The sequence below is a fragment of the Drosophila bipectinata genome, chromosome 2R, assembly GCF_030179905.1.
Source record: "Drosophila bipectinata strain 14024-0381.07 chromosome 2R, DbipHiC1v2, whole genome shotgun sequence".
In the NCBI taxonomy this organism is placed as follows: Eukaryota; Metazoa; Arthropoda; class Insecta; order Diptera; family Drosophilidae; genus Drosophila; species Drosophila bipectinata.
The window spans coordinates 5,440,835-5,452,880 of NC_091737.1; the positions used below are offsets into that span (position 1 = coordinate 5,440,835).

General features: G+C 39.9%; 1 protein-coding gene across 4 annotated transcripts; it reads left to right on the plus strand.

The window, feature by feature from the left end:
• Positions 1-3,418: 3,418 nt before the first annotated feature.
• On the plus strand, positions 3,419-7,708 carry d4 (double PHD fingers d4). 4 transcript variants are annotated; one of them, XM_017232465.3, is made up of 5 exons: positions 3,419-3,571; positions 3,693-4,187; positions 4,681-4,941; positions 5,002-7,464; positions 7,521-7,708. In XM_017232465.3, exons 2-4 carry the CDS (start codon positions 3,722-3,724, stop codon positions 5,787-5,789), a joined length of 1,515 nt encoding a protein of 504 aa, XP_017087954.2. In that variant the 5' UTR covers positions 3,419-3,571; positions 3,693-3,721; the 3' UTR covers positions 5,790-7,464; positions 7,521-7,708. The 4 variants fall into 4 exon arrangements, with proteins under 4 accessions (XP_017087954.2, XP_070134519.1, XP_043066757.1 ...); XM_070278418.1 differs by having other exon boundaries at positions 4,681-7,464; XM_070278419.1 differs by lacking the exons at positions 3,419-3,571; positions 3,693-4,187 and adding an exon at positions 4,288-4,609.
• Positions 7,709-12,046: the final 4,338 nt, after the last annotated feature.

A 12,046-nucleotide genomic window follows, 5' to 3' on the forward strand; every position in this document is an offset into this window, starting at 1 on the left:
ATCAGATGATTCCGTGCGATGACTGGGGTTTCCGCCCTCGGACTGGCAGAGCAGGTCTTTTCGTGCCGTGTGACTAGCGGCGAAGAACTTTGCCACAGTTCGCCATGGCTTGTCGTAGAAGGCGACTAAGATGGCAGGGCGCCCCATCCGAGCTTGTCAGAACTAAAGGAATGGGTCACCGAGCCTACAAACTTCGGTGCCACGGGTTGGATAGTGTCCTAGCATTACCATTGAGGTAGGCCGCCATATCGCGGGAAGAGTCTTCGAAACCGACGTGGAGTTGCGTTGTACAACTCGGGTGCTGTGTCCCATAAATCAGTACAGGTGATATATACACGTCGCCTCTTATCCAGAGTATGCTGCCCGACAAGCACATACTTTAAAGGTACCAGGCTGGTCGCTATGTACACAGCTATGGCTTATATTCTGGGGCGCTGGCAGGCGTACCATTCGTGCCCATATGCCTCTTGTAGGTATATTCGAGTGCCGTGGTTGTAACCCCTTCAGTGTCGAACACGCCACGTAAAACAAGTTTGGAGAGACCCAAGACACGCCCGTCGAGGCGACACTAGGAGTAGAGTCTATTCAAATATTTTTTAGGGGAGGCACTCCAAAAGGAGGGGAGGGGTAAAAGGAGAGGAAATTTCAGATAGGAATTGTCCTAATCACTACAAAGTACAAACTACCAAAGCTATAATACTTCCAAAGCTATCAGGGGCAACTGTTACACTTAGTGGTAATTCCAAGTACCTCGGAATTACGCTAGACAGGAAACTGGACTAGAAGCACAACACCATGGATAGAGCAGCAGCTATCGCGCTGTACACCTGTCGTAAGGTCATGGGGAGCAATGGGATGAGTCTCCGAAAATTGTAAGATGGCTTTACACGACGGTCATTGGACCTACCTTGTTCTGCGGGGACTCTTTGTGTAGGGAAAGGCTTCAGAAAACTCAAAGGATGGCGGAGGTCTGCATTAAAAGTAGCCTTCGTACTACACCAACTACTCCAAAAGTCTTATTACACCAACTGATTTAATAACTACACTACAAACTTATTTAAGTTTGGCTCGCCTAGCAGTACTCTTTAAGGTTATTTTTTGGAAAATACTGTAAACTGTGTTTTTTATTGTCTGTTTTTTTTTTTAATTCGGAGATGCGCTATTCTCGGTTCTGTTTAAAATTATATTGTTCGCTTTGTGCGAGCTTTTATATATGCCTATCACTCAAGCTCTGTAGAGATAGTTCTGTCTAGCTCTCATAGAAGACCTGGTTCTATGATCGTTAAATGTTTAGGCTGTTGGTGATGGTGTCCAGCCCACCTCATTGGCTATTTCATGCGAAGATATTATGCGTTGTTTACGCTCAATTTATTGTGCTTTCTGTTACTATAAGGTGCGTTTTACAGAAAATAAATATTCCTATTTTGCCTATTTTTTAATTTAAATGGTGCTTAACGTTTAAAGTAATTTAAGAGACGTAACTCGGATTAAATTCAAAAAAATTCACACAACAGAGAATACACCGTTTGGCTCGTCATGTATTTTCAATAATATTTTTTCAAACAATATAATCTGAGTACCACATTAAGCATAGTACTGAGTTGACGAAAATCCGCTGTACAACGAGTGACAGCTGTCAAACTCCATATAAAAAAAAAAACGGTGTAAAAAAGGAAAGAAGAAGACATTTTTGCCTTCTAGATTTTGCGGGTACTGAGTTGACGAAAATTTTTGTTATCGATTTTAATCGTGTTGCCGGATCAAAAACAATAAACAGCTGCTCTCGGGGAGTTAAAAGAAATATTTCAATTTATTTCTATAGGTGTGACATGGAGGGTCAATTGACCAAACAAAAAAATAGTCGGCCCGAAAAATTTTCGACGCGCCAGGACAAATTAAAATTAATTTCTGTGGTCAAGACGAAGCCCATAATATGGGACTTGACCCACAAGGGGCAATTGATTTGGATTTTGATTTAGACCCAGTTTTCTATTTCTTAATCAGCTCCTTAGCGGCGAAATACATAAACAAAACACCAACATCCAATCGTTTTGAATTCATTTTTGCTTAATTGTTTTTTGTTTACAAACAACAGCTGTTCAGTATTACCTTATTTCTTCATTTTTTTGGTCACACTAGCTCGGTAGTTGAATAAAGTGCAAAATCGCTATCAGAATTTCAACAGCGGATTTTCGTCAACTCAGTACTATGCTTTAGGTCTAAAACTCTTGAAATAGAATATGTGAACACATTAAGTTTGAAAAGCGTTAATTTTGGCGATTTTAACAGCTAATATTTAATCAAAATTTACTTTTTCGCACCTTGAATTTTTTTTTTTTAATAAAAATTTTAACTTAGATCAGTGGTGTGCGAAACGCAAACATTCTTAAAATTTGAGTGAGTGCGTAGGCAGCAAAAAAAAAGAGAGCAGGTAATTCACTGAGTAAAAACAAAGTTTCTTTATTTCGTTTTTTGCAAATTTAAAAGTTTTAATGCGCACTTAAGTAGTGTCTATTTGTATTTTTGTATTTTTGTAAAGAAAGTTTTTTTTTACCATTATTTCTTCAATAAATGAAAGTAGACGCTTCCTTTTCTATATTTACTATAGAGAAAACTTTTTCCTCTTAATACTTTGAGAACATTTCAGTGAAAGTATATTTTGCTTAAGTTTTGGGCTGAGAATTTAAGAAATTAGAGTTCCGGCAGAGCTCTCAATGTGCCGGCAGAGCTGCGGCCGAATTTTCGAGCCTTTGCAAGAGTTTTGGAAAACAAGAGTTTTCCCACCACTGACTCAGATCTTCAATTACTTTTTTTCAGCTATGGGATTGAGCGAGATGCAAATAGGTGAAAAACATTTTCGAGGGGCTTATCGTCACCCCGTACTCAGAACGAAAAAAATTCCGGAAATTTATATGGGCATGTCAACCAGTACCAACGAACGTATACAGGGCCTTAGTAAAAGATTAAAAATTTTAATCTTTTCGTTTATTTTAATTTTAATCCCGTTTGACAGGGTCAGTAATAAGATTGCAAAACAATTTTGTGTTTTTTTGTTGTATTAATAATGTAGAAAATAAATTCTAATGTTTTCGAAGGTCAAGTTAATGAATTCGATGACTTAAAAATTATAGATACATATAGTCGAATAAGTAGAATTTCTTCTCGTCATTTTATATTTGTGGGACAAACCAAATTTTGTTTCCATAAAAAAGTGATTAAAAATCATTATTAATGACATCTATTGGATTTAGATACAAATAGATACAAAAACAATAAAGGACTTCTCTGATAATAAAAGATCTATTTAAATCAGCTGTTTCCAACATTGTCAATGTTCAAATTAACATTCAAATTCGGTATGACTGTAGTGCGTAACTTGAAAATATTCGTCAATCATGTTTTTCGATGAGTACTACGCTATACCGCAAACAATTCTTAATTCCTATACGACGGATCAACAAATGACGGTAACTTGACTTACCAATCTAAGGGTGGAAAATGTAGAATACAGGCAAACCAATTAAAACGATACTTTTTTTCATCAACATACAGACTAGGATTTTAATTTCAGGTTCGTTTCTAATTAAACAGTCATGATTTGTTTAATAAAAATAACAAAACTTTTTAATCGTTTTAAAAAAAACTTTGCAAACTGCAAACTTTGAAAATAATTGTTGCTGAATTGTTATTAGTCGATTCTTTCATACATACATATTTACATATGTATACTGTCTGCAACAATATGGCTTCTTCGTCTGAATTTGAGAAAACGATGGTAGTAAATATTGGAAATTTTGAAAAGATTCAAAGCTTTCTAAATGATAAGGAAAAATACAAGGAAATTTTAGAAAACAGCGAAAACTTTAATACCCGGTTATGCATTGAACGACGACTTCGCATGCCTTTTTTGGACCCCCAAACTGGAGTAGCGCAAACACACTGTGCCCTTTTTATGAAAAAAAAACAGCGTATGCCAGGATTTCGCCATGGGCAGATATACACGTACCCATCATCACGATGGCGAAAGCCCAAACGCCAATATTTGCTTAACTCAAATCAGAGCTATCGAGCTTATCAATATCGGGAGCCCCATCAGCACATTCATCATCAACACCAGCATCACCACCACCATCCAGCAGCACCTGTCGCTGTGGGGACTCGAGATCTTCATCAAATGGAGAGCGCAGGTAAAATAATTTCTTTACATCTAAGGTGCTTGTAATATTTCTATCAATTTGTCATTATTTACATATTACAAAATATTTAAATACCATCAAGCAGGCCCCGGTGTTTGCTTTTTGAAGTGAATTACTTGTTTCCGAAAAAAGTAAAAGTTACTTGCTCCCGTGTTTTTTTTCACCTAAATCGACACGGCTTTTCACCTTCACGGCTTTTTCACCCCTAAATCGACATATAATTAAAATTAACAAAAATATACTACGCATTTACGTATTGACTGTTAAAGTGCATCAATCTTTTTTTTATTAAACTTATGGTTATTTAAGAATTTTTTCATGTTTAATAAATGTAAATATGTAAATTGTTTCTCGACGATCTCATTTACTTCCTAATAACTCATTAAAAAATAAAAATAATAATATTTATTGCGGTAAACATTAATTTGAATTAAATATTATATATGTATGTTAATTTAGTAGTTTCGTAAATAATAATTTTTAGTAATCGTGGCTGCTGATGGAAACTCTTTGGGAGCGTCCGGAGACAATGATAGTAAGGATTCCCATGTAAATGCGGAAAAAGAATGGTTTCATGAAGAAATGGATGTATCACATTATCATCATGGTGATGATTATGATGATGATTTCGATTCAGATAATGATTTTGACGAGTCATACACAAGCAGGGGGAAACGCAAGAGAGGGACTCGACCGCGTCGGTCCAATTCACACGCAGAAAGTACACCAAAACGTGGCCGCAAAGGTGATGATAAATTAAAATATTTTTTACTGTTTTCAATATATTGTTTTATATTATATTTAGGAAATCGACGTAGAAATGGCATCGAGGGAGAATCGGATCGCAGACGTCGTGGATGTGGAAACGGTGCGAATACATCTGCAGCTGCTGCAGCGGCAGCTGCAGCCGTAGCTCATGCTGCAAGCACTGCCGCAGCCGCAGCAGCTGCCACAGGTCTTTATGCAACGCATTCCAATTCAGCGTCACCTGTTCCTCCAAACGATGACACTTCACAATCAGCACTAGTCATTCCAGCGTCATCTTATGAAAAGGCGTCGAGCGATGCTGGGGCTTCCAATGACTCTATTCCGTTAGCAACGATGGCTGGAATAACAGGAATTGGCCTAAACTTAGCAGGAACGACCAATGTTGTTTGCACCCCTCCTATATATTCAACAAATAATAACGCTGCAGCCACAGGTGCTAGCCCAAAAAAGGTCAAAACACGAACAGAGCGCGAAGTGGCTCAACCATCTCCTTACTGCGATTTCTGTCTTGGTGATCAGCGTGAAAACAAAAAAACTAGTATGCCGGAAGAGCTAGTTTCATGCTCAGACTGTGGTCGTTCTGGTCATCCATCATGCCTTCAGTTTACAGAAAACATGATAATATCAGTAAAACGCTATAGATGGCAATGTATTGAATGCAAATACTGTTCTATTTGTGGAACCTCAGACAATGATGACCAGTTACTTTTCTGCGATGATTGCGACAGGGGTTATCATATGTATTGCCTTTCGCCGCCACTTATTACACCACCTGAAGGTTCGTGGAGCTGCAAACTATGCATTGACGAGTTCCATAAGAAATAATACAAAAAAATTTAATTTTTCATAATTTGTAACGTAATGTGAATTATTGATTTGTGAAGGGGTTTTTTTTTTGATTCTGCGCAGCGAATAACGAGCGGGTTGACCCAATGAAATATTAGAATTTATAAATTACAAAAGGAATTGGATGAGGGTGACGTTTCAGGGATTCGATGAGAATTAAGATTTAGACTTAGACATTCACCTATAGACAATGCAAAAAGTTTTATTTAGGTTAACCTTGTTTAATGGATTTTTATTTTAAGTAATCCCCGATTTTTTTTCTAACCGATGCGTAATAAACCCATATTTTTAGGTCACGCTTACTAAAGTCATTTTATCCTTTACTTATGTATATGTTTTGTAGCTATATAACTACATATTTGTATTACTCATTTAAATATTACGTATTAAACTTTTTTTGTGTCTAATAATTCTTCATTTAAGAAGATATAAGTTGAGGTAAACGGCTTAAATTAAAAATGTACTATTTTATTTTGGTCTGCAATACATTATTGCAAACCCATCAATAACATGATTTCTGCGATTGAATGTGCTACTTTGAAAACCCAATTGTCGGTACCATACAAGTCATAATTTTCATAATTTGCAACGTAATGTGAATTTATACCCGGTACTCATAGAGTGCAAGGGTATATTTTAGTCGTGTGAATGTAAGTAACATATACTATGTTATTCAAAAATTGTTTGTTCAATTTCAACTGCGAGGAATCTGGTTTGCCACCAGAGTTGTATCCCAAGTTTATGCTTTGAGGCTAAAATCATAGTCAACTTTCGTGTGATGCAGTGTTCAAGAAACGGCGGTTATGCACACACGAATCGCCTGAAATCTTGAAATGAATATATGATTTGGCATGGAGACTTCTATATTGCCCACGCGTTCAAGTTTGTTTCAAATTTTTTGCACGCCTCTTCGTTCCTCTTCATGTTGCTGCCAAACTTTTTCTATAGGTAATATACATATATCTGAAAAATAAATTTCATTCAAATCAACCGATTCTTAGAGGCCTTAGTATACATCAGTGGGGGGCGAACTCTCATTTTCCAAAGCACGCGTGCATAGGGTAGGAAATTCTTCCGCAGCGCTGCCGGCACACTGACAGTGTGAGAGCTTTTAAATTTTTTTTAGAAGCTCTCTCATTTCCTCTCCTTTTGACCCATTTGACAGCCCAAACTTAAAAATCGAAAATGTTTCCACTAAGAAAAATTTTCTAAGAAATTGGGTTGGAAAAAGTTGGCTCGACGGCGGTGGTCAGAACGGAGCGAGGAGCTTATAACAAGTGCTGACTCCCGGTGCTTAGCAGCTAATGCATTTGTATAAAGAGGTCGCACATTATGGGAGAAAGAGAAATAGGGACAGGAAGCCTCTGCACGCATATGAGAAGTACGCCCGGTCGAGACAAGGCCTGGCAAACTCTCGTATTCGCTGGAGTTTCTCAACCCGACTGATAAACGGATTGCCATCTACAATAGCTGAGTACATGGACCAAAACACAATCCATTCGGAATAGCCGACGCAGAATTTAGGAAGCGATAACTTCTGGAATTTGACGCGGGGCTACCGTTAACTACCGTCGAGTCGGACAGAAAAGTGGAGAGCAGGATTACTCCCTCTTTGATGCGCAACTGGGTCCTCAGCTCTCCAAAATGTATTTCGGTAAGCTTCCCATGAGTGTCCTTTAACTTCGAAACAAGCCTCTCCAATTCTTGCAGCCGAACGCTTTGCTTTGACTTCGAGGGGCCTTCACTATTTTAAAATTGTGGCGCATTTCCTGCAAATCCTCATGAATGACGACATTTTTTTGACAAAAAAAACAACACTAACCACAGCTTAGATATTGATGCTTCAATGTTATTTAACTGTTTATATTGCACTACAAATATTTGACCGAGAAATTTAATTTTTTTTTATTTTCCGCACACAATTACGTCTTAGGCACAATGCACTTTAGGCCGAAACGCCGTTTTTTTTGGCATAAACTCCAATTTTAGAAATACTGCACTCAAATTTTGCATATATTTTTTTCGAATTTCAAATTTTGTTTTTTTTTTTAAATTATACCACGCCCACTTCGGACGGACACGCCTTTTTTTGGCATAAACTCCAATTTTAGATATACTGGGCTCAAATTTAGCGCTTTAACTATTTTTTGGGAATTTCGAATTTTGTTATTTTTAAAATTTGACCACGTCTATGCCCGCCGCCTATATCAAGAGTGGGCCATATTCACTTAACACTTCCATATATCCATTTTATTTAATTTTTATTAAAATTTAAAATTTTCATAAAAAAACCAAAAACGAGTAAATATGGTTTCATTAGTTATAAAATTTAATTTAAGCCTTTAACAGCGTCGTCTTTCCGGTTGCTCTCCTCCCAAACTTCGAAGAGCGCTGCATAAGAGAACTCATAAACACCTGCAACAGGTATTGTTTTTTCGAAAAGGCGCAAAAACCATTACTTAAAATTGATTTAATTGTTATTTGTTAAAAAACATACATTTTTAACTTTAAGGCACTTGGAGGCACTTAAAAGAAAACCTTAATAGAAATTTTTTTTATATAACTTGAGTATTAAAGGTACCGAAAAAATAAGCAAACATAAATTATTTCGCAAAAAAATAAATTCATTTGTGCCAAAAATTTTTGGCAGCTATAGGATATAGTCGGTCGATCGTTATGAAATTTGGCATGTCGTATAATTTTGCCAAAAATAGCTCTCCTGCTAAATTTGAACTCTCTAACTCTAAAAACACCAAAGTTACACCCTTTCCGATTGTTTAGGTGAGGGGCTGTGCTGCCGCTCAGCTGAAGACCGCACCCGCGCTAAAGAGCGCATCCGCAATCGCCCCTCTGTGCACTCTCTCAAGCTCGTTGGTTGTCGTCGATCGTCTCTTTTTTGTACTAGTTTAAGTTATCTATCTCTTGTAAGCAGCCCAATAAAGCTGACCGCGTTATATTCCCTGAAAGACGCCCCGATTTTTTAATTCAACATTTCTGGAATCCTTTGCGGTAGCAACGCTCCCCTACACATTTTGGTCCTTTGAGCCGGATATTTTGGATATATTCTACCAGCAGTCCAGGCATTGTTCCGCCAAAAGATATGTAAGTACGAAATTTTTTCCGTCTCCGTCTCTCTACCGGTCTTCAGCAGTGGTCCGAACAACAAATTTCGTTCACACTGCTGCAAGATTTGTCTTTTTTCTCTAACGTGTCAACTCCAAGTCCGAGTTTTCCGACACCACGGCAGCTTAAGATTTTTCTAACACAAAAAAAAACCCTACAAAATTGTCCATCCATCTCCGTTTTGTGTGCCTCGCCATATTCCTCGCCGTTTTTGGCCTTTCCGTTATCCATTCGCTCGCCAACGGTCGAGGCATATGTGCATGCATACACACTTACATAGTTTTTGGTGCAATTAATCCTCAAAAAAAAAAATCCGCAAGTGAACAGTAAAACGGTGTGGTGACAAAAAAAAAAAAAAAGGGCATAATTAATATTTGCCAGCCGGTGTGAAGTGGTTCCGGTAATTTCCAAGTGCACCGAACAGTCCGCCGCTGTCGTAATATTGGTTTTTCTTCCCCAATTTTTTACACCACATAACTTTTCCGTTCCCTCAGTTACATATTATCGACGCTCTACTGTGCCAACATATGCCCACATCCCCTTACATATATCCGTACCTGCATGCCCATATATTTCCAAATATTTTCTGCCTCCAATTTCAGGAAATAGATAACCAAACAAATTAAAAAAAAAAATCAATGAATTATAAATTTATTTATTTATAATTATAACTACTAAAATTTATTTAATTCTTATTTTCCGTCCGAGCAAAGGGCCAGGTTTTTTAATTCACCTTTCCGGCCACTCAATAATTAAAGTGAAAAATTTAATTATCGAAAAAAATTATAATTAAATAATTTAATTGTCGATCTTCTTTCTGAAACTAGCCGCGGTTTCAATTCCACCGGTCCAGCTTCGGGTTACTTAACCTCCATTAATTAAAAATTGAAATTTTCAACTCCACCCGTCTGTTTCCATAATAATTAAATCCGACAATTAGGCAAAAATTAATTATTTATTTTTTTCTCTGTGTTCAATCCAAGCCAAGCTCAAGTCCACCTTTCCGGCTCCGAAAATTCGAACATAGTTAGGAATTAAATATTTACGTACGAGCCATACTGGTCGAAATATACATACATATATAGACAGTCATCAATTATTTTTCCGAAAGATCACGAATTTTCCGGTCCTTGTCCATTTTCCGTTCCGTCATTTTCCTAACGCTGCTTCTACTCCGCATCTGGCAACATCCGCCTACAATCCGAGCAAACCTCGTCTCCTTTTGGGTATTTCTGGTGCCTGAAGTTTTTCTTTCCACATTCGAATTGTGCCGCACACGACTTTCCTTTCCACATCAGCGCCACTAGTTCGCACTTGCTCCTTGTAATTGCCTTTCATCCGCGATCTCACCGTTCTCATCACATTAGTGCGACCGGCCAACACTTCGTTCGAGGCACCTGTTGCGCGAGTCAGTCGACAAGCGCTGACCACCGAATTGATGTCTGAGAATGCCCACGGGAGACGACCAAAAGCCTCGTCCGATCCCAACCATCCGTTTGGACAGATCTCAATCCGCTTCTCCGCGGACGCCTCTTTTAAAGCCTAAGGCGTACAGTGCCATTCCAAGGGCAAACAGTGACGAATCCGTCAATACAATACCCGGTCCTTCACAAAGGCAGACTCGTTCCGTTGCAAAAATGGCTCAAAGTGCGGTCGACGTGGCGCTGAAAAAGTTCATCGCCACAACAGATCGAATTAACCAATTTGAGGCTAACATAAATACTCCGGGCGCCAGAGAAACGGAAGTAGGCTCCCAATACATTTGCGAGGTCCATCGGGACCAAATTCGGGCACTGTGGGAGAAGGTGGAAAAAGCTATGAGAGCTGCTCCGATTTACTAGCCGTGTCAGACGACAATGTGGCCACTTCGACAGTGCTGATATCGAAGTTCAACTACTGTTACTCCGTCTATTCGAGATGAAGCTAGGCAACTTCGGGAGAAAATTGCTTCCCAATCCACTCAGGCGTCCGTCAATGTCCACACGCCCGCGTCTACAGGCTGCCGGTTACCTCCAGTGGATACCGAGGTCTTCGCGGGTGATTATCTTCGGTGGCCCACCTTCAGAGACTTGTTTACGGCCATTTACATCCAAAACTCGCGGCTAACCCTGGTAGAGAAGTTGTTCCACTTATTGTCCAAAACAAGTGGTGACGCCCACGCCATTGTTTCTAAGGCTCCGCTTACCCATGAGGGGTTTGTCGACGCGTGGCAAAGCCTCACAGACCTCTTTGAGAACCGGCGGCTATTGGTCAACAGCCAGTTAAAAATCCTTTTCAACCTCCAGGCTATTTCTCATTAGTCCGGGGTCGCGCTGAAGGAGCTGCAAGCCACCATTCAGAGTTGTCTGACAGCCTTAGAAATGTCCTCCATCAATGTTGAGGCTTGGGCCTGTCTCCTGGTATTTATGATTTCGTCAAAGCTCCCCAAAGTCACACTTTCTATGTGGGAGCAATCCGAACATAATAAGGCCGAGTTTCCAACATGGAAGGAATTAGATAACTTCCTGACAGAGCGCCATCGCACTCTGGAGGCCATCGACGACGTCAGGCCTAGTGGCTCCGGGCAACTTCCGCCAAGGTCGGGAATTCCTACTGCCCCTGCTCGGAGGCTCAATTCATACGAGACTCCGGGCCGAGTGGTTCCGGGCCCCAAGGGTTGCGATCTCTGTTCGAGGGAGAACCACCCCATTCGCTTATGTCCGCGGTTCCTGGAAATGGACGTAAATGGGCGCTCGGACTACATTGAAAGGAAGCAGTTATGTTTGAACTGTTTTGCCCGAGGACACCAGCAGCGAGACTGCACGAGCGCCCATACCTGCTTCACATGCCACGGCCGACACCACACCCTCCTGCACCGCGGCAATCCGTTCGCCACCGCTCCAAATCCGCCTACGCCGCCTACCGCTCCAAGTCCGCCTACGCCAGCAAACGGCTCAGAGGATCAGTCGAATGTGCAGGTGTGTTTCGCTTCCGGGTCAGGAGCAGTCCTACTGGGCACGGCCCTTATTAACGTGTGCCATTTGGGGTGCACCGTCCAGGCACGAGCACTAATAGACTCAGGGTCCGAAGCGACTTTCATAACGGAACGACTGTTCAACCTTGTCAAGTTTCCC

Coding starts and splice junctions, on each gene's coding strand:
- d4 (XM_043210822.2), top strand. CDS start 3,722: ATGTATACTGTCTGCAACAATATGGCTTCTTCGTCTGAATTTGAGAAA. Junction 4,188..4,680: donor TCATCAAATGGAGAGCGCAG/GTAAAATAATTT, acceptor AATAATTTTTAG/TAATCGTGGCTGCTGATGGA.